The 21884-nt window shown below is 43.8% G+C and overlaps 1 protein-coding gene across 1 annotated transcript; it reads left to right on the top strand.

Moving 5' to 3' along the window:
• Window positions 1–633: 633 nt before the first annotated feature.
• On the top strand, window positions 634–17687 carry LOC139168368 (pituitary homeobox 3-like). The gene is made up of 4 exons (XM_070753943.1): window positions 634–668; window positions 1152–1257; window positions 9068–9273; window positions 16809–17687. Exons 2-4 carry the CDS (start codon window positions 1152–1154, stop codon window positions 17352–17354), a joined length of 858 nt encoding a protein of 285 aa, XP_070610044.1. The 5' UTR covers window positions 634–668; the 3' UTR covers window positions 17355–17687.
• The last annotated feature ends 4197 nt before the right edge of the window (window positions 17688–21884 follow it).

Here is a 21884-nt window from a genome sequence, read left to right as displayed (position 1 = left end):
GGCAGTCAATCTCCCTTATCTTCCATTGATTCAGATGAAGACGACTTGGACCCACGCAAGCACAGAATTATGCGTAGAAGAGACCAAATAAGGACATATTACAGGATATAAGAGCGGCCACCTGTGTTTGGGTGGGGCTCCAGTAATTAGGGCTGCTGCTATAAATAGCAGCGTGTGCGTTTGACCATTGTGGAAGAGTATCTGATCGCAGTTCTTCAGGAATCCTGTGTTGCTGTTTTCTGGACTTTGTTGATTTTTCACGCCTTTGAAACCAAAGCAGAGCAACGTGTGTGTGTGTGTGTGTGTGTGTGTGTGTGTGTGAGTGACTTCGTTGGAAGAAGAAGGGGTGTGAAGTTTCTTCACAGCTGCTAACTAAGTACTTGATGACTGTTTAAGGGAAATAGTACAGACTGCCCGGTTGTTTTGGGATGAGTGCTCTTTGCAATACAAAAAGAGTGCTTAGTTTATTTTGAATTTTGTGATAAAGAACATTGTTTTGAATTTTCAAACATGTGTGTGTGTCTGAAATTTGTACCCTTGAATTTTCGGGAGGCTCCTACCAGAGAGCCCTGCAGAACAGAGAGAGAGAAAGAAAGAAAGAAAGAAAGAAAGAAAGAAAGAAAGAAAGAAAGAAAGAAAGAAAGAAAGAAAGAAAGAAAGAAGAAAATGTCAGTATCCATTGTTTAAAAATATGTGCAGAAATATTTTTAATACATTTCATAAACATGCGGGTTAAAAATGAAGAGCAAATAATTGCAAGGTACTGGTACTGACCAGATTCACAACTAGAATATTTCTGCTTATCGAATGATATTATTGTTCTAATCTTTTGAGGAAATACAAAAATAAAGTACTATGAAAGTGGAGGATACATCTGCCCTGCTCCTTATTTTAAAAATGGCTAAAGTCTTTACATGAAATGTTAGCCTGCAAATCTATATGCAGTATAATTTTTCCAGGATTGAGCCTCACTGTGAAAACCCTTTTTGGAGTAAATTGAAATTTGGTTAATTTGATCGTGCTGTTGGTCCGAGCTTTAAATACTTGATGTCTTAATATGAAACTAATTTACCTCCAGGTAAGCATATCTCTCCCCTCTCACACTTCCCCATATATCTCTTCTGTTTCTCTCCTGCACCTGTGCCAGGCAGATGGAGTTCAACTTGCTTACTGACCCAGAAGCTCAGAGCCCCCCTCTTTCGCTCTCAGAATCGGGGACACCTCAACATGCACACAGGCACAAGGGGCAAGCAAATGGTAAGTAGGACAGGTATCTTCTTTCTTATTTTAAAAAGGTTTTCTTTCTTTCTTTCTTTCTTTCTTTCTTTCTTTCTTTTATTTATTTATTGGATTTGTATGCCGTCCAATCACACTTGGCCAATAAAATTCTATTCTACTCTATTCTACTGTATCAAATTTAGACAACTTAGTGGTTGCTTCTTTGGAGTTATTATAATAGCGGGCAAGTGTATGTATCTGTGCCCCCTTTCATGGCAATGGTGCTGCACATGCACACACACTTGCCCATTACACATTTATGTATTTATTTACTTATTTATTTGATTGATTGATTGATTGGTTGGTTGGTTGGTTGGTTGATTGAATTTTTTTTTGCTGCCCTTCTCCTTAGACTCAGGGCGGCTTACAACATGTTAGCAATAGCACTTTTTAACAGAGCCAGCATTTGGCCCCACAATCCGGCTCCTCGTTTTACCCACCTCGGAAGGATGAATTATTATTATTATTATTATTATTATTATTATTATTATTATTATTATTTATTAGATTTGTATGCTGCCCCTCTCTGCAGACTCGGGGCAGCTAACAACAGTAGTAAAAACAGCATGTGACAATCCAATACTAAAAAGAGCTAAAAACCCTTGTTATAAAACCATACAAACATATAAATACATACAAACATACCATGCATAAATTGTAGAAGCCTAGGGGGAAAGAATATCTCAGTTCCCCCATGCCTGACGGCAGAGGTGGGTTTTAAGGAGCTTACGAAAGGCGAGGAGGGTGGGGGCAATTCTAATCTCCTGGGGGAGCTTGTTCCAGAGGGCCGGGGCCACCACAGAGAAGGCTTTTCCCCTGGGTCCCGCCAAACGGCATTGTTTAGTTGACGGGACCCGGAGAAAGCCCACTCTGTGGGACCTAACTGGTCGCTGGGATTTGTGCGGCAGAAGGCGGTCCCGGAGATAATCTGGTCCGGTGCCATGAAGGGCTTTATAGGTCATAACCAACACTTTGAATTGTGACCGGAAACTGATTGGCAACCAATGCAGACTGCGGAGTGTTGGTGTAACATGGGCATATTTGGGAAAGCCCATGATTGCTCTCGCAGCTGCATTCTGCACGATCTGAAGTTTCCGAACACTTTTCAAAGGTAGCCCCATGTAGAGAGCATTAAATAAGAGAGACAACATGTTTGTGTTTTTTCATCAGTGTTCGTTATTGAAAAAATCCTACAAATGAACATTTAATAGACTATATATACTCAGCTCTCAAAAATAATTGAAGCTGAAGATTCCCACATTCAGTTTGTGCAATTTCCTATTTGCCTTCATTCCAAGGGGAAAAATAGCAGTCCAATCATCCCCTGCAACTCATCAGGTTGTCCCTCTGATCTGCTTTTTGAAATGCCAGGAGGATGGGTGCTGATCTCAGCTCTTAAACACGATCTAAGTATTGCCCACAAGATCATATGCTGTAACGTCCTGCCTGTCAACGACTACTTCAGCTTCAACCACAACAACACAAGAGCACAGAACAGATTTAAACTTAATATTAACCGCTCCAAATTGGACTGTAAAAAATACGACTTTAGTAATCGAGTTGTCAAAGCATGGAACTCATTACCGGACTCCGTAGTATCTTCCCCTAACCCACAACATTTTACCCTTAGACTATCCACAATTGACCTCTCCAAATTCCTAAGAGGTCAGTAAGGGGCGTATCCTCATCTTTCCAATATTGTGCAAATATAATTCTCACTGCTGTCAACATGTGAAGCATTAAATATATATTCCCTTTATTATAACTTTCTGATATTATGCCTGACAAGAATATTTTTTAGCTATAAGTCTATATGTTGCTTTATCATTTTTTCTAAGCATGTGTGTATTTTGTCTAAAAATGTTTTGCCTTTTGGGCATGTCCACCACATATGATAATAAAAGCCCAGTGTCTGGTTACATTTCCAACATTTAGAGGACATATTTTTTGCCAGCCTTGCTGGTGGCAATTGCCACCTATAAAACATTTTGTACAGATTTTCCTTATAAGAAGTTGCTGTTGTCAATTTGTAATTTCTGTCCCAAGATTTTCGCCATTTATCTAGTTCTAGAGTATAATCATTTTTTTGTCTATACTACCATTGTTTCTTTCATTTGTTCATCTTTCATTTTGATGCTTAATAAGTAACTATAATTTATTTTTCATCCATTCTTAAAAGTAGCTGTTCAAATTGTTGCTGGCTCTTTATAAAAACCACATATCTTTTCATCTTTCTCATATCTAGATTGTATTTGCAGGTGTCGCCACCATGTTAGATTCACCCCTTGGTTTTGCAATCTCTGCATAGTTTAAGTTTCCCTTCTTCATTTAAAATGTCTTTATATGATACAATTTTTCCCAGATTAACAATGTTTGGATGTATCAGTGCTTCCATTGTAGAAAGCCAGACTGGTATTTTCATATAATTTTTTGCTCTTTTTCCATACTAAAAGTAGACCGTTTCTCACATAGTGTCTTTGAAAGTATCGGTGTGCTGTATTTTTCCCGTGCTACAAAAAAGCATGCTACCCCAATTGAAGATCATGTCCCTCCAACAGTAGCAATCTTCTATGTCTCAAATTTATCCACTCTTTCATCCAAGAAAGTACAGAAGTCTGGTAGTAAAACCCCCAATCTGGCAAGCCAAAGCCCCCATTGTTTTTTAATTTTTGCAACACTTTCAATCAAATAAGAAATATTTTCATGAGACACATGTGATCTATTTTTGGGCTTCACACTTGGGCTTAGAAATGAAATCACATTTAATTTTTAATCTGAGTGTCAGAAAGAGGAATAGGCAGATGTTCATATTTAATTATATTAAAGGTATTTAATTATATTAAAGGGGGGGAATTATTGACCCCCTCAGAGAGGGTCCGCAACTTGGGCGTCCTCCTCGATCCACAGCTCACATTTGAGAAACATCTTTCAGCTGTGGCAAGGGGGGCGTTTGCCCAGGTTTGCCTGGTGCGCCAGTTGTGGCCCTATCTGGACCGGGAGTCATTGCTCACAGTCACTCATGCCCTCATCACCTCGAGGCTCGACTACTGTAACGCTCTCTACATGGGACTACCTTTGAAAAGTGTTCGGAAACTTCAGATCGTGCAGAATGCAGCTGCGAGAGCAATTATGGGCTTCTCTAAGTATGCCCATATAACTCCAACACTCCGCAGTCTGCATTGGTTGCCGATCAGTTTCCGGTCACAATTCAAAGTATTGGTTATGACCTATAAAGCCCTTCATGGCACTGGACCAGAATATCTCCGGGACCGCCTTCTGCCGCACGAATCCCAGCGACCGGTCCGGTGCCACAGAGTTGGCCTTCTCCGGGTCCCATCGACTAAACAATATCGTCTGGCGGGACCCAGGGGAAGAGCCTTCTCTGTGGCGGCTCCGACCCTCTGGAACCAGCTTCCCCCTGAGATTAGGATTGCCCCCACCCTCCTTCCCTTTCGCAAACTCCTTAAAACCCACCTCTGCTATTAGGCATGGGAGAACTGAAACATCTCCCCCTTGCCCATGTTGTTTTGCTGTTAGATTGATTGTGTGCTTGTTTTTTAATATTCTGGGGTTGTTTTTTAATGAATTTTTTAGCTTAACATTGTAATTGGATTGGTGGGTATTGGATTTGTTATTATGTATTGTTTTAATCTTGCTGTGAGCCGCCCCGAGTTTGCGGAGAGGGGCGGCATATAAATCCAATAAATCTAATCTAATCTATAGCGGCAGGAAGTAAGCTGTTCCAAATAAAGCTACATTGTTGTTAATATTTAATTCACAGTCCGAAACTGATAAAAACCTAATAGTTCAAGTCCTAACCAAGGACCTAAGCAATTAAGATAATGTCTGAATATATAGACAGTTCTGAGTAGGGTGGTTTTTTGCAAAGTCAGGATATTCAGGTCTAATAAGTTCAATTATTGGTTGTGGTTGTTAGGCTTGGAAGTAGAGACACTTGGTTCTATACTATTATTGAGATCAATTATATAATCAATTTGTGTCTTTGAATACAAGTTAATTATAAAGATCTGTCTAAAATAGCAGTGATGCTAATTCACAACTTTTGAGTTCCTAAATATAAAGATAGAATAATAAAGAAATACTGTACCTTGCAATACCAGCAAAGAGGTTTTATAATTATCATCTAAAATAAGTGCTTGTCTCCGAATAAAGCAGTGTTTATACAATCCTTTTTTCCCCCCAGTTTGAAACTGGTTGCGTTTTTAATTTTTTATTTGAGACTATGCTCATAGCCATCTTGTATCTGGAGACCATAAACCTGGCAGCTCTAAATAGCTCAAGTAAACAATAATATTTAGAGTGGTAAATAAAACTACTATTCTGCAGATGTTCCATTTTTAAAAAAATCTCACTAATTTTCAAAGTCTGAGTTGGAAGGTGTGACATATTGTCAGTTCTCCCAGGTAAGCCAAGTAGGAAACACAATTAGATGAGTTAATTCTACTTTATTGTAAGGCTACAATAACAGAATCTTGAAAGTCTGAGAGTTACAAACTTCCTGCCCCCACTTTTAACCATCTGATCCATTAGGACAGATCCTGCCTAGGCTGCTTTCTCTAACTGTTAGGCCACTGGGGTTCTTGGCTTGTACCTGATTTTTTTTCCTGGGCAGGAAATGTTCCATTACACATGTTTCTCCTCCGTCTTTATTTAAAGCAAAAAAAGTACCCACTTCCTCTCATGTGAGACATTCAGAAAAATCAGGAATCAGAAAGCATGCAATATATTCCTGAACATGTAATTTACATCTTCAGATAGATACAGTGGTACCTCGGTTTTCGACCACAATCCGTTCCAGAAGTGTGGTTGAGAACCGATTTGGTCGAGAACCGAATTAATTTATCCCATAGGAAATAATGGAAATGGATTTAATTGGTTCCCAACCCATTGACTTGCTGGGAACCAATTAAATCTACAGTATTTCCTCTATTTCCTATGGGATAATGATCTGAGGGGACAGGGTGAGAGGGAAGGGGAGTCGGAATCCCGACACGCCCCTCCTGGCCGCCCCCTTAACAGCCTCCCAGTCTCTACCTTGTAACTGCTCCAAGCTGCAGGAAGGGTAGGGCTGGTTGCAATACCTGCAGCTTCGGGGGGCTACTTTCCACAGCGGTTCAGTTGGTTGCCTCCAAGCAGCTGCACGAATTTTTTCTTTCCTGGAGGCCGGGAACGTCACGTGATGAAGGGAAGCCGCCGCCAGGAAAGAAAAAGTTCGTGCAGCTGCTTGGAGGCAACCAACTGAACCGCGCAATGTTCCCGGTGCTGCTGCTGCTCCTCGAGCCGCCCAGTCTCTACCTTGTAACTGCTCCAAGCTGTAGGAAGGGTAGGGCTGGCTGCAATACCAGAAGCTTCGGGGGGCTCCTTTCCTCAGCAGTTCATTACCTCCAGGCAGCTGCCTCAACCTTTTCTTTCCCAGCAGCGGCTCCCCTTCATCACGTGACGTTCCTGACGCTGCTGCTGCTCCTCGAAGGGAAGCTGTCGGAGCGGCCGGCGGCGGGAAAGAAAAAGTTGGTGCAGCTGCCTGCATGTAACCAACTGAACCGCTGAGGAAAGGAGCCCCCCGAAGCTGCCGGTATTGCAGCCAGCCCTACCCTTCCTGCAGCTTGGAACACTTACAAGGTAGAGACTGGGCGGCTTCCAACTCCCATTCCCTCTCACCTCGTCCCCTCAGATCTTACATTTCTGGTAGTAAACAAAATTTTTTGTTCAGTATCCGAATTTTTGTTCGGATACTGAAGCAAATTTTTGCAGAAAATTTTGTTCGGTATCCGAAATGTACGAAAACAAAGGCGTTCGAAAACCGAGGTACCACTGTATATTTTTCCTGATTGCATGATTGTTAAAGAAAAGTTATTTTTTTTAAATCACAAAATGCTACTGAGTCTAGGCTGTCAAGTCCTACACAATCCACAGTGTTAAGTCACTAATATTCCTCAAATTGGGCTTTGCTTCTGTCAAAAGCATATATGATCAGTAAGAGGAATTCAGAGTCAATCCCAAGGAATTGACAGAGTGGCAGAGTGAAATAAATGGTGGCAGAGTGAAATACAAGTAGATGTGCAAGAGATGAACAATATAATGGAGAATATAAGGAAAATTAAGAATACAAGGGTTAGGGAAATGAGAAGGAAAATATTACATAAGTGGTATTACGCACCCATTCAACTTGCATATTTCCAGCAGAATGTTAAAAATACTTGTTGGCATGGGTGTCAATAAAAAGGAATGTTTATGCACATGCTTTGGCAATGCCCGGCAGTGCAGAACCTTTGCCAAAAAGTGCAAGAGGATATTAATAGGATGTTAAATATATGATGGATAATTATCAAGGAAATGGCAGTACAGTGGTACCTCAAGATACGAACCCCTCGTCTTACGAACAACTCAAGATACGAACCCGGGGTTCAGAAAAAATTTGCCTCTTCTTACGAACTTTTTCCGTGATACGAACGCCAAACCCGAACTTCCGGGTTTGGCGTTCGGAGGCTGCTGGGAAGCCCCCCAGCCCGGCTGTCACCTTTTAAAACAGCCGCGCGGCTTTCCAGCAGCCTCCCAACGCCAAACCCGGAAGTTCGGGTTTGGCGTTCGTATCACGAAAAAAGTTCGTAAGAAGAGGCAAATTTTTTCTGAACCGTTCGGAGGCTGCTGGGAAGCCGCGCGGCTGTTTTAAAAGGTGACAGCCGGGCGGCGGGGCTTTCCAGCAGCCTCCGAACGCCAAACGCGGAAGTTTGGGTTTGGCTTTTGGCTTCGGGAGACGGCTGTGAAGCGGCGCGCCTGTTTTAAAAGGTCGCAGCCGGGCTGGGGGGGTTGCTGGGAAGCCCCGCAGCCCGGCTGGGAAGCCGCACGGCTGTTTTAAAAGGTCACAGCCGGGTGGCAGCGGTTTTTTTTGCGGGGGTTTTTTTGGTTGCACGGATTAATTGACTTTACATTGTTTCCTATGGGAAACAATGTTTCGTCTTACGAACCTTTCATCTTACGAACCTCCCCCTGGAACCAATTAGGTTCGTAAGACGAGGTATGACTGTATTAGTTAAAAGCAATGCGTTGGAAGAATTTAAAGAAATAAAACAAGCAGCAATAGAAAGCGCTTAGGTGGTAATAGTCTTGGGTTGGAAGGATGCGACAAAATGGACAGTGCAAAATTGGTACCAGTACATGGTGGATCATATTCAATTGGACAAAAGGATGAATTCGGTTAATGAAACTGATTTGCGACAACTGATGGGACGATGGCACAAGGTAAGACGATATATGGTTAGTAGAATCCGAGACCAAGCTACAAGGAATAAATTGGAATCACTTTATAATATGTAAATAGATATTTTGCTCTTGAGTTAAAATGGTGTATATAAGAAACACACCCAATTTGGTGGTGGGGTGTGAATGTTTGTCTGGTAATGGGCGCCAATCACAGAGCACTTGTTGTGTGTTGTGTGTGTGTTTACATTCTACAAAATCAATTAAAAAAATTATTAAAAAAGAATAATAATAATTCAGAGCAAGAAATGAAAGAATCACTGTTTTGTAGTGCCACTAGATGCCTTATCCAAAGGATCAGTTTGTGATAAACCATATATGGGCAGTGGCATACCTACAAAATTGTCTTCAGTTCAAACAAAAGGATTTGTGTATGTATTGAACAATTGTACACAAAGAGATCATCATTTAATAATATCACTTTCACTGGTAGGAATGTTTAGGCAAGAAAAAATATTGTCTTGAACTACTGTGAAAATCTGTGATGGATTCCTTGGTTTTGCTTCTATAGACACAGAAAAGTCACAGCAGAATCCGACTGACCATTCCACTCCTGATGATGGCTCCCTGAGAAAGAAGCAACGTAGGCAGAGAACTCATTTTACCAGCCAGCAATTACAGGAGCTGGAAGCCACTTTTCAAAGGAATCGGTATCCAGACATGAGTACCAGAGAGGAGATTGCTGTCTGGACCAACTTGACGGAAGCCAGAGTCCGGGTACAGTTATTTTCTTTTTAATTTACTTGAAAATGACCAGAATGTGAAGGAAAAGGCTGAATAAAAGCCAAATAGCAGAACAAGCCTCTGCATGGGGCTACCTTTGAAAAGTGTTCGGAAACTTCAGATCGTGCAGAACGCAGCTGCAAGAGCCGTCGTGGGGCTTCCAAGATTCGCCCACGTTTCTTCAACACTCCGTGGCTTGCATTGGCTGCCGATCATTTTCCGGTCACAATTCAAAGTGTTGGTCATGACCTTTAAAGCCCTACATGGCATGGGACCAGATTACCTCTGGAACCGCCTGCTACCGCACGAATCCCAGCGGCCGATAAGGTCCCACAGAGTTGGCCTTCTCCGGGTCCCGTCGACTAAACAATGTTGTTTGGCGGGCCCCAGGGGAAGAGCCTTCTCTGTGGTGGCCCTGGCCCTCTGGAACCAACTCCCCCCGGAGATCAGAACTGTCCCCACCCTCCCTGTCTTTTGCAAACTACTCAAGACTCATTTATGCCAGCAGGCATGGGGGAGTTAAGATATTCCTTCCCCCTAGGCCATTACAAGTTATGCATGGTATGTTTGTGTGTATGTTCGGTTTTATTATAAGGGTTTTTAGTTGTTTTATTAATTGGATTTCTACATGCTGTTTTTATCATTGTTGTTAGCCGCCCCAAGTCTGCGGAGAGAGGCGGCATACAAATCCAATAAATAATAATAATAATAATAATAATAATAATAATAATAATAATAATAATAATGTGACTATATATAAGCGCACTAGAGTGCCTTCTGTTCCCTGTCCTATAGTCTCTCCTGTATCTCATATTTCTTCTCTACTATATCCTCTATAACCTTCATTGTGTATTGTGTATTGGACAAAATAAATAAATAAAAATAAATAAATCTTTGTGCCTTCCTCCCTTTTGATGAAGTAGGGCAATTAAAGTTTATCTAAAGAATATATTTCTAAGATTTTAATGAAGCATTATATAGTATACTTTTAAAATAGAGGGACACTATCACAATACATCTTACAGTGAATTATCTTGGAAAATGTAGCTAGGGAAATCCCTTAGAAACATAGAAGACTGACGGCAGAAAAAGACCTCATGATCCATAAACCTGCCCTTATACTGTTTTCTGTATTTTATCTTAGGATGGATATATGTTTATCCCAGGCATGTTTAAATTCAGTTATTGTGGATTTACCAACTATGTCTGCTGGAAGTTTGTTCCAAGGATCTACTACTCTTTCAGTAAAATAATATTTTCTCACGTTGCTTTTGATCTTTCCCCCAACTAACTTCAGATTGTGTCCCCTTGTTCTTGTGTTCACTTTCCTATTAAAAACACTTCCCTCCTGAATCTTATTTAACCCTTTGACATATTTAAATGTTTCAATCATGTCCCCCCTTTTCCTTCTGTCCTCCAGACTATACAGATTGAGTTCATGAAGTCTTTCCTGATACGTTTTATGCTTAAGACCTTCCACCATTCTTGTAGCCCGTCTTTGGACCCGTTCAATTTTGTCAATATCTTTTTGTAGGTGAGGTCTCCAGAACTTTCCCCAAAATACAAAAGAATATCCTATAAAGCAGTGTTTCCCAACCTTGGCAACTTGAAGATATTTGGACTTCAGCTCCCAGAATTCCCCAACCAGCATTCGCTGGCTGGGGAATTCTGGGAGTTGAAGTCCAAATATCTTCAAGTGGCCAAGGTTGGGAAACACTGCTATAAAGTATGGCTTTTTTAAAAAAAAAAATTTTTTTTAAAGTTTAAAATGTCAAAGATAACTATGGTAAACGAAGAAAAATAGAAATTAAAAAAGGGCATAGAGAAATAAAGTGAAGAAAAAATAAAAAGATATATAAGGAAGTGCCTTCTCCATTCATCAACCATTTTAGCAACTTATCACCTTCCCTAAGATTTCAGTCTTTTCATCCCATATCTCCTCTTTTCTCTCCCACCCTCCTTACTCGGGTGCCGAAAGAGCGTGCATGTGCTCTATCACGCATGCACAAGTGCCCACACCCATAATTCAATACCTGGGGAGGGCGAAAACAGCTTTCCCTGGCCCCTGGAGGCCAGAAACAGACTGTTTGCCAACTTCTGGTGGACTCAGTAGGCTCGTGTTTTGCCCTCCCCAGGCTCCAAAGGCGTCTCTAGAGCTGGGAGGTAGGGGGGTAAAAATTTATTTTATTTATTTTATTTATTTATTGGATTTGTATGCCGCCCCTCTCCGCAGACTCGGGGCGGCTAACAACAATAATAAAAACAGCATGTAACAATCCAATACTAAAACAACTAAAAAACCCTTATTATAAAACCAAACATACATACAAACATACCATGCGTAAATTGTAAGGCCTAGGGGGAAAGAATATCTCAGTTCCCCCATGCCTGAGGGCAGAGGTGGGTTTTAAGGAGCTTACGAAAGGCAAGGAGGATAGGGGCAATTCTAATCTCTGGGGGGAGTTGGTTCCAGAGGGCCAGGGCTGCCACAGAGAAGGCTCTTCTCCTGGGTCCCGCCAAACGACATTGTTTAGTTGACGGGACCCGGAGAAGGCCTAATCTGTGGGACCTAACTGGTTGCTGGGATTCGTGCAACAAAATGCCCTCCCCCATCCCCCCAGAGGCTCTTTGGAAGCCAAAAACGCCCTCCCAGAGCCTCTGTGTGAGCCAAAAATTAGCTGACCAGCACACACATGCACGTTGGAGCTGAACTAGGGCAACAACTTGTTTGCCAACAGATATGGCTCCACATGCCACCTGTGGCACCCGTGCTATAGATTCGCCACCGCTGCTTTAGGGCAAGGGTTCCTGTAGGTAATTAGCAGTTATTACAATGATACGGAAAACCAATCTTGCTATAAAACATTTTATTATTCTGTATTATTTAACGTATAAATATTATACTCTATACAGTGGTACCTTGACATACGAGTTTAATTCGTTCCAGACCCGAGCTCGTAAGTCAATCAACTCGCATCTCGAACGAATGCCTTTAGACTTTGTTTTTCGCGTGAGATAACCGGAAGCAAGGAGATTCTTGCGCCACCTAGTGGAAGCTCGGCTCGTATCCTGAATTTGAGCTCGGGTGTCGAACAGAAATTTTGCTCGCGTTGCGGCTCGTAACTTGGAATACTCGCATGTGGAGCAGCTCGTATCTAGAGGTACTACTGTATATATCTAAGGAAAATGTTACATGCTTGTCTGGCTAACAGTAAAGGTCAAACCTATCATGATTGGATTAATGAAGCTACGTGCTGGACAGAAACAACTCACCCCTCTTGATTAAGTTTAAGGAAATAATTGTTTAAGTTTATGTTGACTTTATGTGATTGAAGTCCTTCTGTTTGTCTGGTTAATTAAGATGCTCTCCTGTTTATTTAGCTATCTTTGTACTCGGACAGGATTTGTCTGTATGCTATATGTCACATATTAACTCTTTATGTTGTAACTAGGTTAAGTTAAGAATTAATGTTTTAGATTTGTACACACAAGAAACTGGTTATAAAAATAAACTTGCAAGTCCAGAGAATCATGACACAGCATCACTCCAGAGAGAGAGAGAGAGCTTGCTTTTCAACAGGCCAGAGAGATATTTCCAATCTGGACAAAGCATTCTAGAAACCATGTGTCTGTGATTTCTACATTTCTTGTTGTGGTTAGCTCTGGCCCAGCTCCTGCCCCAAGGACTGTGGTTGTGGGGGAGACATCCACATGCTGCAGGCCTGTTTTGCCCCCGGTGGAATCTGCTGATGAAGGCTCCTCTGACTAAGAAGACATGAGTGACAGGGAGGAGGAGAGTGTGGCAGACAGCTCAGAAGGAGATCAATTATCTAGCTCCTCCTTGGATTCAGAACAAGAGTTAATGATACAGCCACGCATGCGGAGAGCGATGCATAGGCAACAACAACCGAGAGATTATTATCAAAGAAAATGAGGCCACCTGTGGTTGGGTGGGGCTGTGGTCATTAGTGAGGCTGCTATAAATAGCAGCCTGTGGGTTTGGCCATTGTGGAGGGTTATCTGATCCTTGTGTTTCATGACTGCTTTAATGACTTTGACCTTTTGTGTGCTGATTTTTCCCTGCTTGGAAACTAAACCAGGGCAAAGTGTGTTTCACTTTGTGAAAGAAGAAGGACTGTGAATTGCCTCACAGCTGCAAGCAAAGTATCACAGAACTGATAAGGGACTTGTACCAATTACCAGTTTGTTTGGAGACGAGTGCTCTTTGCTATACCAAAAGAGGGCTTGGTTTAAGTGAATTTTCATTATAAAGAACATTGTGTTGAATTTTCAAACGTCTGTGTGTCTGAAATTTGTACCTGTGAAGTTTTGGGAGGATTCCACCAGAGAGCCCGACAGAACTATTTCTACAGGTTCCCAAACTCTTCAGCTCATTGACCCCTCCGTGAAGTTTCAGATTGTTCATCAACCATTATATTACAATAATTTTTAAAAATGCTATTTTAACTAATACCATTATGAATAATAATAAGTACCGTCGATCAATATCAATTTATAATACGAAAGAAAGGATTCACACAAGCAGTGTTGGAAGAACTGCAAAAGTCTACCCAAGGCAAAGAAATCAAAGCTTTTGCCAGAAGTAACTCAGACTATACTCAGGGACAACTGGCAATAATGGAAGCCTTCCCAGCTGCAGAATTTTTTTCTTTGGAAACCAGGAACTGTTCTCTCGGGCTCTTTGGTAGAATCCTCCCAAAAATTCACAGGTACAAATTTCAGACACACACGTTTGAAAATCCAAAACAATGTTCTTTATAATGAAAAGTCACTTAAACCAAGCCCTCTTTTGGTATAGCAAAGAGCACTCGTCTCCAAACAAACTGGTAATTTATACAAGTCCCTTATCAGTCCGGTGATACTTAGCTTGCAGCTGTGAGGCAATTCAAAGTCCTTCTTTCACAAAGGGAAACACACTTTGCCCTGGTTTAGTTTCAAAGCGGGGGAAAATCAGCACCCAAAAAGTCAAAGTCAGTAAAACAGTCACGAAACACAACAATCAGATAATCCTCCACAATGGCCAAACCCACAGGCTGCTATTTATAGCAGCCTTACTAATGACCACAGCCCCACCCAACCACAGGTGGCCTCATTTTCTTTGATAATAATCTCTCAGTTGTTGCTGCCTATGCATCGTTCTCCGCATGCGTGGCTGTATCATTAACTCTTGTTCTGAATCCAAGGAGGAGCTGGATAATTGATCTCCTTCTGAGCGGTCTGCCACACTCTCCTCCTCCCTGTCACTCATGTCTTCTTGGTCAGAGGAGCCTTCATCATCAGATTCCACCGGGGGGCATGTGGATGTCTCCCCCACACCCACAGTCCTTGGGGCAGGAGCTGGGCCAGAGCTAACCACAACAGGAACCCTCTCCTCTGCTTGAGAAATAACAAAGCCATCTAACTAAAGAAGTGGAAGAATGAAATCAAAGAATAACTGAGCATCTAGAACAGCACAAAAAACCCCCCAGAATAAGGTTGCCTGCACTTAAACTTGTTGCAAAGAAACAGCTAGCACAAGCATTAAAAGATAGAATGGGACAACACGCTGGGGACAAATCACCACGGCCCACTTGCCATGGCCAATTTGCTGCAGGACAATTCTCTGTGACCAACTCACCGTGGGAAAACTCGCTGCAGGTCAATTCAAATAACGCAAAAGTTAAATTAATTTCAATGGAACCATAGCCAATAATAATAAAACCTTTAAAGCCCTACATGGCAATAGACCAGATTACCTCCAGAACCGCCTGCTACCGCACGAATCCCAGCGACCGATAAGGTCCCACAGAGTTGGCCTTCTCCGGGTCCCGTCGACTAAACAATGTCGTTTGGCGGGCCCCAGGGGAAGAGCCTTCTCTGTGGTGGCCCCGGCCCTCTGGAACCAATTCCCCCCGGAGATTAGAGCTGCCCCCACCCTCCCTGTCTTTCGTAAACTACTCAAGACTCATTTATACCGCCAGGCATGGGGGAGTTGAGATAGCTCTTCCCCCTAGGCCATTACAAGTTGTGCATGGTATGTTTGTGTGTATGTTTGGTTTTATGATAGGGGTTTTTAGTTGTTTTTATTATTGGATTGTACATGTTGTGTTTATTATTGTTGTTAGCCGCCCCGAGTCTGCGGAGAGGGGCGGCATACAAATCCAATAAAAAATTATTATTATAATTAAGTCAGTCCAGAAATTGTTTGCTTGTTTGCTTGTTTGCTTATTTATTTATTTATTTATTTATTTATTTATTTATTTGACTTGTATGCCGCCCCTCCCTGAGGACTCTTTTGTATCCAAAAATTTGTCTATTTTGGTTACTGATATAAGTTGATACTAAGCCCCTAAAATAAGCTTTAGCAGTGTCCCATAATATTTGTAATGTAGTACAGTATCTCCTTTTTAATTTCAATGATTCTTTATGAATCATTGAAAGTCTTTTCCTTGTAAGATTTCTTTTTTAAAAAATCTATCTCTGTCTTTTTCTTGTACCTTTCCATTGAATAGTAATAGGGTTCTGATCAGCCCAGACATTCATTTTGATATCCACTTATTCTACTTGTTTTGTTAATTCCATAGTCCACATCATATCTATTCTTGACCAGGATCTAGAACAAAAGAAGAATTATCAGGGAATGTTCTTTTTAAGCAAAATAACTACTTATCTCGACATCTACTTTGTTCTTTGCACCTAAGGTCAGGAATATTTAAAGCAAACATATTTCCCTGTACAGCGATCCCTCGATTTTCGCGATCTCAATCTTCGCGAAACGCTATATCGTGATTTTTCCACCCGATGACGTCACTCCTTTCCTTTCTCATCTTTCTTTCTCTCTCTCTTTCTCTATCTTGCTTCTTCCTCTCTCACACTCTCTTCCTCCCTCTCTCATCTCTTTCTTTCCTTCTCTCTCTTTCTCTATCTCTCCCCCTCTTGCTCTCGAGCGGCAAGCGAGCAGCCGGGCGGGCGGGTGAACGGGCAAGCGGCAAGCGAGCGGCCGGGCGGGCGGGTGACGGGCAAGCGGCAAGCGAGCAGCCGGGCGGGGCGGGTGAACAGGCAAGCGAGCAGCCGGGCGGGCAGGTGACGGGCAAGCGATCTTGGGGTTTCCCCTTTGCCTGGGCGGCGGGAAGACCCAGGGAAGGTTCCTTTGGCCGCCCAGCAGCTGATCTGCTCCGCAGCGCGGCAGCAGCGAGGAGCCGAAGATGGGGTTTCCCCTTTGCCTGGGCAACGGGGAAACCCCATCTTTGGCTCCTCGCTGCTGCTGCGCTGCGGAGCAGATCAGCTGCTGGGCGGCCGAAGGAACCTTCCCTGGGTGCTGCCCGCCGCCCACGCAAACTCCACCATCTGCGCATGTGCGGCCATGAAAAAAAGGGCGCGCATGCGCAGATGGTGTTTTTACTTCCGCAACCCTACATCGCGAAAAATCGATTATCGCGAGGGGTCTTGGAACGGAACCCTTGCAATACTCGAGGGATCACTGTATAACATTATAACAAGAACTACCTCTCTCTCTCTTTTTTAAACAGGTATGGTTTAAAAACCGCAGAGCCAAATGGAGGAAGCGGGAAAGAAATCAACAGGCAGAACTTTGTAAGAATAGTTTTGGAACTCAGTTCAACGGACTGATGCAACCTTACGATGAGATGTACAGTAGTTATTCCTATAACAACTGGGCTACCAAAGGACTCACTGCCAGCACTCTATCGACAAAGAGCTTTCCCTTCTTCAACTCCATGAATGTCAATGCCCTTTCCTCCCAGCCCATGTTTTCAACATCCAGTTCTATAGGATCTATGTCTGTACCTTCCTCAATGGTCCCTTCAACAGTGACCGGCGTGCCAGGCCCAAGCCTTAATAATCTTAACAACCCTGGTCTTAACTCTGCAGTTCCAACCAGCACCTGTCCCTATGCATCCACAGCCAATCCTTACATGTACAGGGATACTTGTAACTCGAGCCTGGCTAGCTTGCGGCTGAAGGCAAAACAACATGCCAACTTCGCCTACCCAGGAGTGCAGACGGCACCCTCCAGCCTCAGCCCATGTCAGTATGCTGTGGATAGGTCAGTATGAGAACCTCCCCTGCTAATGATGAACTACTAGCAGAACGACATTCCCCCTGCAGATGAATTCCAGAAAAGATGTATTTATAATGCTATCACAAATGTTTTACTATCGTTTTTGTAAAGCAGGGGTCCCCAAACTTTTTACACAGGGGGGCAGTTCATTGTCCCTCGGACTGTTGGAGGGCCGGACTATAAAAAAACCTATGAACAGATTCCTGTGCACACTGCACATACCTTATTTCTTTCTCTCTCACTCACTCTCTTTCTCTCTCTCTCTCTTGCTTTCTTTCTTTCTCTCTCTTGCTTTCTCTGTCTTTTTCTCACTCTCTTTTGCTATCTCTCTCCCTCCCTCCCTCCCTTTCTCCCCTTTCCTTCCTTCCCTCCCTTCCCTCCGTCCTTCCTCTCCACTTCTCTTTCCCTCGCTCTTTTTCCCTTCTCTTTCCCTTCTCTTTCTTTCTCTCCACTTCGCTCTCTCTCTCTTCCCTCTTTCACCCTCCCTCTTCTCTCCCCGTGGAGGACTCACCCGACAAGCCTCCACCCTCCAACCCCAGACTCCCCTTCAATCCCCATTCAGAAAACAGGAGCTAGCAACTCAAAGAGGAGGAGGCGGGTATGTGTGTGTGTGTGTTGTGCCCAGCCCGGCTTTCGGCAAGCCTTACTTTACGTCGGGTGAGATGAGATTGAGGGGGACGTTCTCACTGCTTCTCCAGTGCGATCTTGGAAAAGACCCGCGGGCCAGATAAATGGCCTCAGCGGGCCGCATGTGGCCCCACGGGCCGTAGTTTGGGGATCACTGTTGTAAAGTATATATTTTTACTCACTGGACATTCATTTCAGACAGAGGATTTTTTTTTTTGGCAAGCTTTGAATTCTCATCCGGTGATGACAACATCCCCAGGGAAATGATTGACACTGCTCATTTATTTATTTATTAGATTTGTATGCCGCCCCTCTCCGTAGACTCGGGGCGGCTAACAACAGTAATAAACAGCATGTAACAAATCTAATGTTTAAAATAATTTAAAAACCCTTATTAAAACCAAACATACACACAAACATACCATGCATAAATTGTATAGGCCTAGGGGGAAAAGGGTAGTTCAGTTCTCCCACGCCTGACGACAGAGGTGGGTTTTGAGGAGCTTACAAAAGGCAAGGAGGGTGGGGGCAATTCTGATCTCCGGGGGGAGCTGGTTCCAGAGGGTTGGGGCCGCCACAGAGAAGGCTCTTCCCCTGGATCCCGCCAGGCAACATTGTTTAGTTGACGGGACCCGAAGAAGACTGACTCTGTGGGACCTAACCGGTCGCTGGGATTCGTGCGGCAGAAGGCAGACCCGGAGGTATTCTGGTCCGATGTTATGAAGGGCTTTATAGGTTATAACCAACACTTTGAATTGTGACCGGAAACTGATCGGCAACCAATGCAGACTGCGGAGTGTTGGTGTAACATGGGCATACCTGGGGAAGCCCATGATTGCTGTCGCAGCTGCATTCTGCACGATCTGAAGTTTCCGAACACTTCTCCGTACTGAAGGAGCGGGTCCAGCAGTCACATGGGTTGCTCATGTCCAATCCGGTGGAACTGAGCCTAGTGTTAAAAAAGCTTGCCGGATCCGCCCCTTCCCCAGAATTCGCTCAGTTCGCATATCCTGCGGTTGTATTGTGATAGCTCGTTCAACATTCTAACACCTTCCCTTCGATCTTTTCCTTCAAGAGTAGTAAGAATTGTTTTATCTTTATTATTTACTTGCACTAATAGCGCCAGCCGTTTGTGGCTCGGCTTTTTTCCTTGGAGAAGTTGCGGTTTCGTTTTCCCCCGGCGGTTTTGCCGGTTACGATTCCTGCTGCCGCTTGTGGATTCTTTTAATCCTTTGGCCTGGAGGTTTTGGTGCAAGTATTGATTATTGATTCCTTATTGTATTACTATTAAAGGGCTTAAAATAATACCTCCTGCGGAGTGAGACGCTTTCTAGTCTCCTGGACTTAGTCGATCGCTTCCCCTTTAAGAATTCTATTACGGAGCGATTTTTTTCGGCGCGAAGGCCTTCGCGCCCTTTTTAAATTTAGGCCTCTCGTGTTGGCCTCCTGCCAGCCGCGTAGGCCTCAGTCCACCGCGTGGATCCCGGAGTGGGCTTTGGGACGCTCAGGCTTAATTCTCCACCGGCTAAGCCTCCAACCAGAGTGCCTTGGTTTACTTTAATTTAAAAGTTTAGGGAGGCTGGCCCCGCTGGATTTGGGGACACGAACTCTGGGTTTGCCCAGATTGACCTCAAGTCTCAGCAGCTCCGAGGCCTCGGAGCAGGATCCATTCCTCTTGGGAAGTCCTTGAAATTCTTCTCCCTAATTATTCAGTTATTGGCTCAGCCTTGTCTTCTGTTAATTGTCAGACTATGGCTACTTTTCCCAAGAGAGGCACAACTAAAGGTCCCAGAGAGGCCAGGCCTACAGGCGATGAGATTACTAGTATTCCCCAGGCCTCCTCCTCCTCTTCTCCAGGGGCCCGCCCCTCGACCAAGGTCACCAGGGCTGAGAAGAGAAGGGACCTAGCCCTACAAAGAATCCATGACAAATCAGCAAAACGTTTGAAAGTACAGGCCCAAGTACTCAGTAGTCAAGACCCCCCAGAGGCTTCTAGTCTGCCTCCTTCTGGGGTCCCTGTGTTATCTCTGGATGAGCCAAACCTAGACAGACCCCAGCCTAACCTATGGGGAATAGGTCCAGAGGAACCAGATATTATTGAAGATTCCCCCCAGCCAGGATCCTCCCAGGCCTTCAGGAATTCTTCTGCCATTCCTGCTGATATTTCTAGTTTACCTCCTGAATTCCAATCTATTTTTTCTGTGTTGTCCAAGGCCATTGATGCCAAACTCTCTACCATCAATGAGCTTTCCCTACCTCCTCCTCCTCCTCGTCCCTCCCGCCCCTTGGGTTCTTCCCCAGCGGTTAGAGCTCCTATTCAGGATGATTCAGATTCCTCTCAGGACGAATATGAGGATATGGAGGAGGATGAGGATCCCTTTCAAGGCCTCTCAGATGATGAGGAATCCCAAATAAAGGTTCCTTCTCCAATTACTATTTTTCCTTCTCAATTGTTCAAATCTCTCCTCCTCAAAGCTAGAATTTCTACGGGATTAGCGGCCCAGGAGAAACAGGCCTCCACATCCACTGATCCCCCGGAGGAAAATTTACCTTACTTCACAGAGGAACAGGAGGATAATGAGGTAATTCCTATGCCTAAATTGTTTAAAGATGCTTTACTTAAACAGTGGGATTTCCCAGCCTCTGGCCTTAATCCCTCTACCAAGGATAGAAAATTGTACAAACTTTCCTCTTCCTATGAGGAGCTCCTATCTTTTCCTAAACCGGATGAACCTGTCAAGATCCTTCACTCGGCGGCGGCTGTGCCAGGCGAAGCAGAGGAAGTCCTTCGCCCAGAGGACAAGCGGATTGAACAAATGCTCAAAAGAGGATTCACCGCAGATTCCTGGGCCATTAAAAGTTCTGCAGCGGCTTCCTTTTTCTCCAGAGCCATGCTTCTGTGGCTTCGCCAACTTCAACAGCATATTCCTCCCGATGACTTGAGAGGTCAACAAGACTTCAACAAGGTCTTTGCAGCTGCCCAGTACGTGGCCGATGCCACCTTGCAATCTACTAGATTTTCTGCTAAGTCTATTGCAGCTTCTACAACGGCAAGAAGACTCCTATGGATTCGCCCTTGGCAAGCGGGAGTACGCCAGAAGTGGCAGTTATCCCAGGGACCCTTAAAGCGCGACCTTCTTTTCGGTGATCTTCTGGATCCACTCCTCACGGAAACCACGGACAAGAAGAAAGTTTTGGGTCCAACCACCAAAAAGGCTACCAAAACGCAGTCCTTTCGTCGCCCAGGGCGCCAGCAAGACCAAGCGGCTTCCTATCAGAGATCTCCAGGTCAGTATTCCCCCCGCTTTCGTTCCCAAAGTAGGAACCCCAGGGGCAGAGGTTTTCGCTTCCAAAGGGGAGCGTCCTCTAACAGGGCTTCAAAGAAACCTAGATGGTAAATTTTCTTCTATTCCCATAGGGGGTCGCCTAGCCCATTTCGCCTCTAATTGGCGTCTCACTTCCAAGGACCCTTGGGTCATTGACACGGTTCAAACTGGCCTTCTTTTAGAGTTTATTTCTCCCCCCCCAAAACGTTTTATTTCTTGCCCTTCTCCCAGGTCCTCCTCAGATTGTAACCGTATGGAGGAGGCCATTTCTCACTTATTGTCCATCAGAGCCATTCAACCGGTTCCTGCCGGTCAGAAGGGCCTAGGTTTTTATTCCATTCTATTTATGGTTCCAAAGTCCTCCGGAGGTTGGAGAGCTATTTTGGATTTAAAGAAGCTGAACCTATTCATCAAATATAGAAAGTTTAAGATGCACTCCTTATCTTCTATTTTGGCCGCCATCCACACGGGAGATTTCATGGCCTCTTTAGACCTTACTGAGGCCTACCTTCACATTCCTATAGCCAAATGCCACAGAAAATTTTTACGTTTTTCCTTTCAAGGCAGGCATT

Source organism: Erythrolamprus reginae, chromosome 5 (genome assembly GCF_031021105.1).
Source record: "Erythrolamprus reginae isolate rEryReg1 chromosome 5, rEryReg1.hap1, whole genome shotgun sequence".
Lineage (NCBI taxonomy): Eukaryota > Metazoa > Chordata > Lepidosauria > Squamata > Dipsadidae > Erythrolamprus > Erythrolamprus reginae.
This window is presented reverse-complemented; position numbering and strand designations above follow the sequence as displayed.

Excerpts from the sequence above, each read along its gene's own strand:
- LOC139168368 (XM_070753943.1), top strand. The coding sequence starts at position 1,152 with ATGGAGTTCAACTTGCTTACTGACCCAGAAGCTCAGAGCCCCCCTCTT. Across the intron at positions 1,258-9,067 it reads GCACAAGGGGCAAGCAAATG|ACACAGAAAAGTCACAGCAG; the intron begins GTAAGTAGGACA and ends TTGCTTCTATAG. Across the intron at positions 9,274-16,808 it reads TGACGGAAGCCAGAGTCCGG|GTATGGTTTAAAAACCGCAG; the intron begins GTACAGTTATTT and ends TTTTTTAAACAG.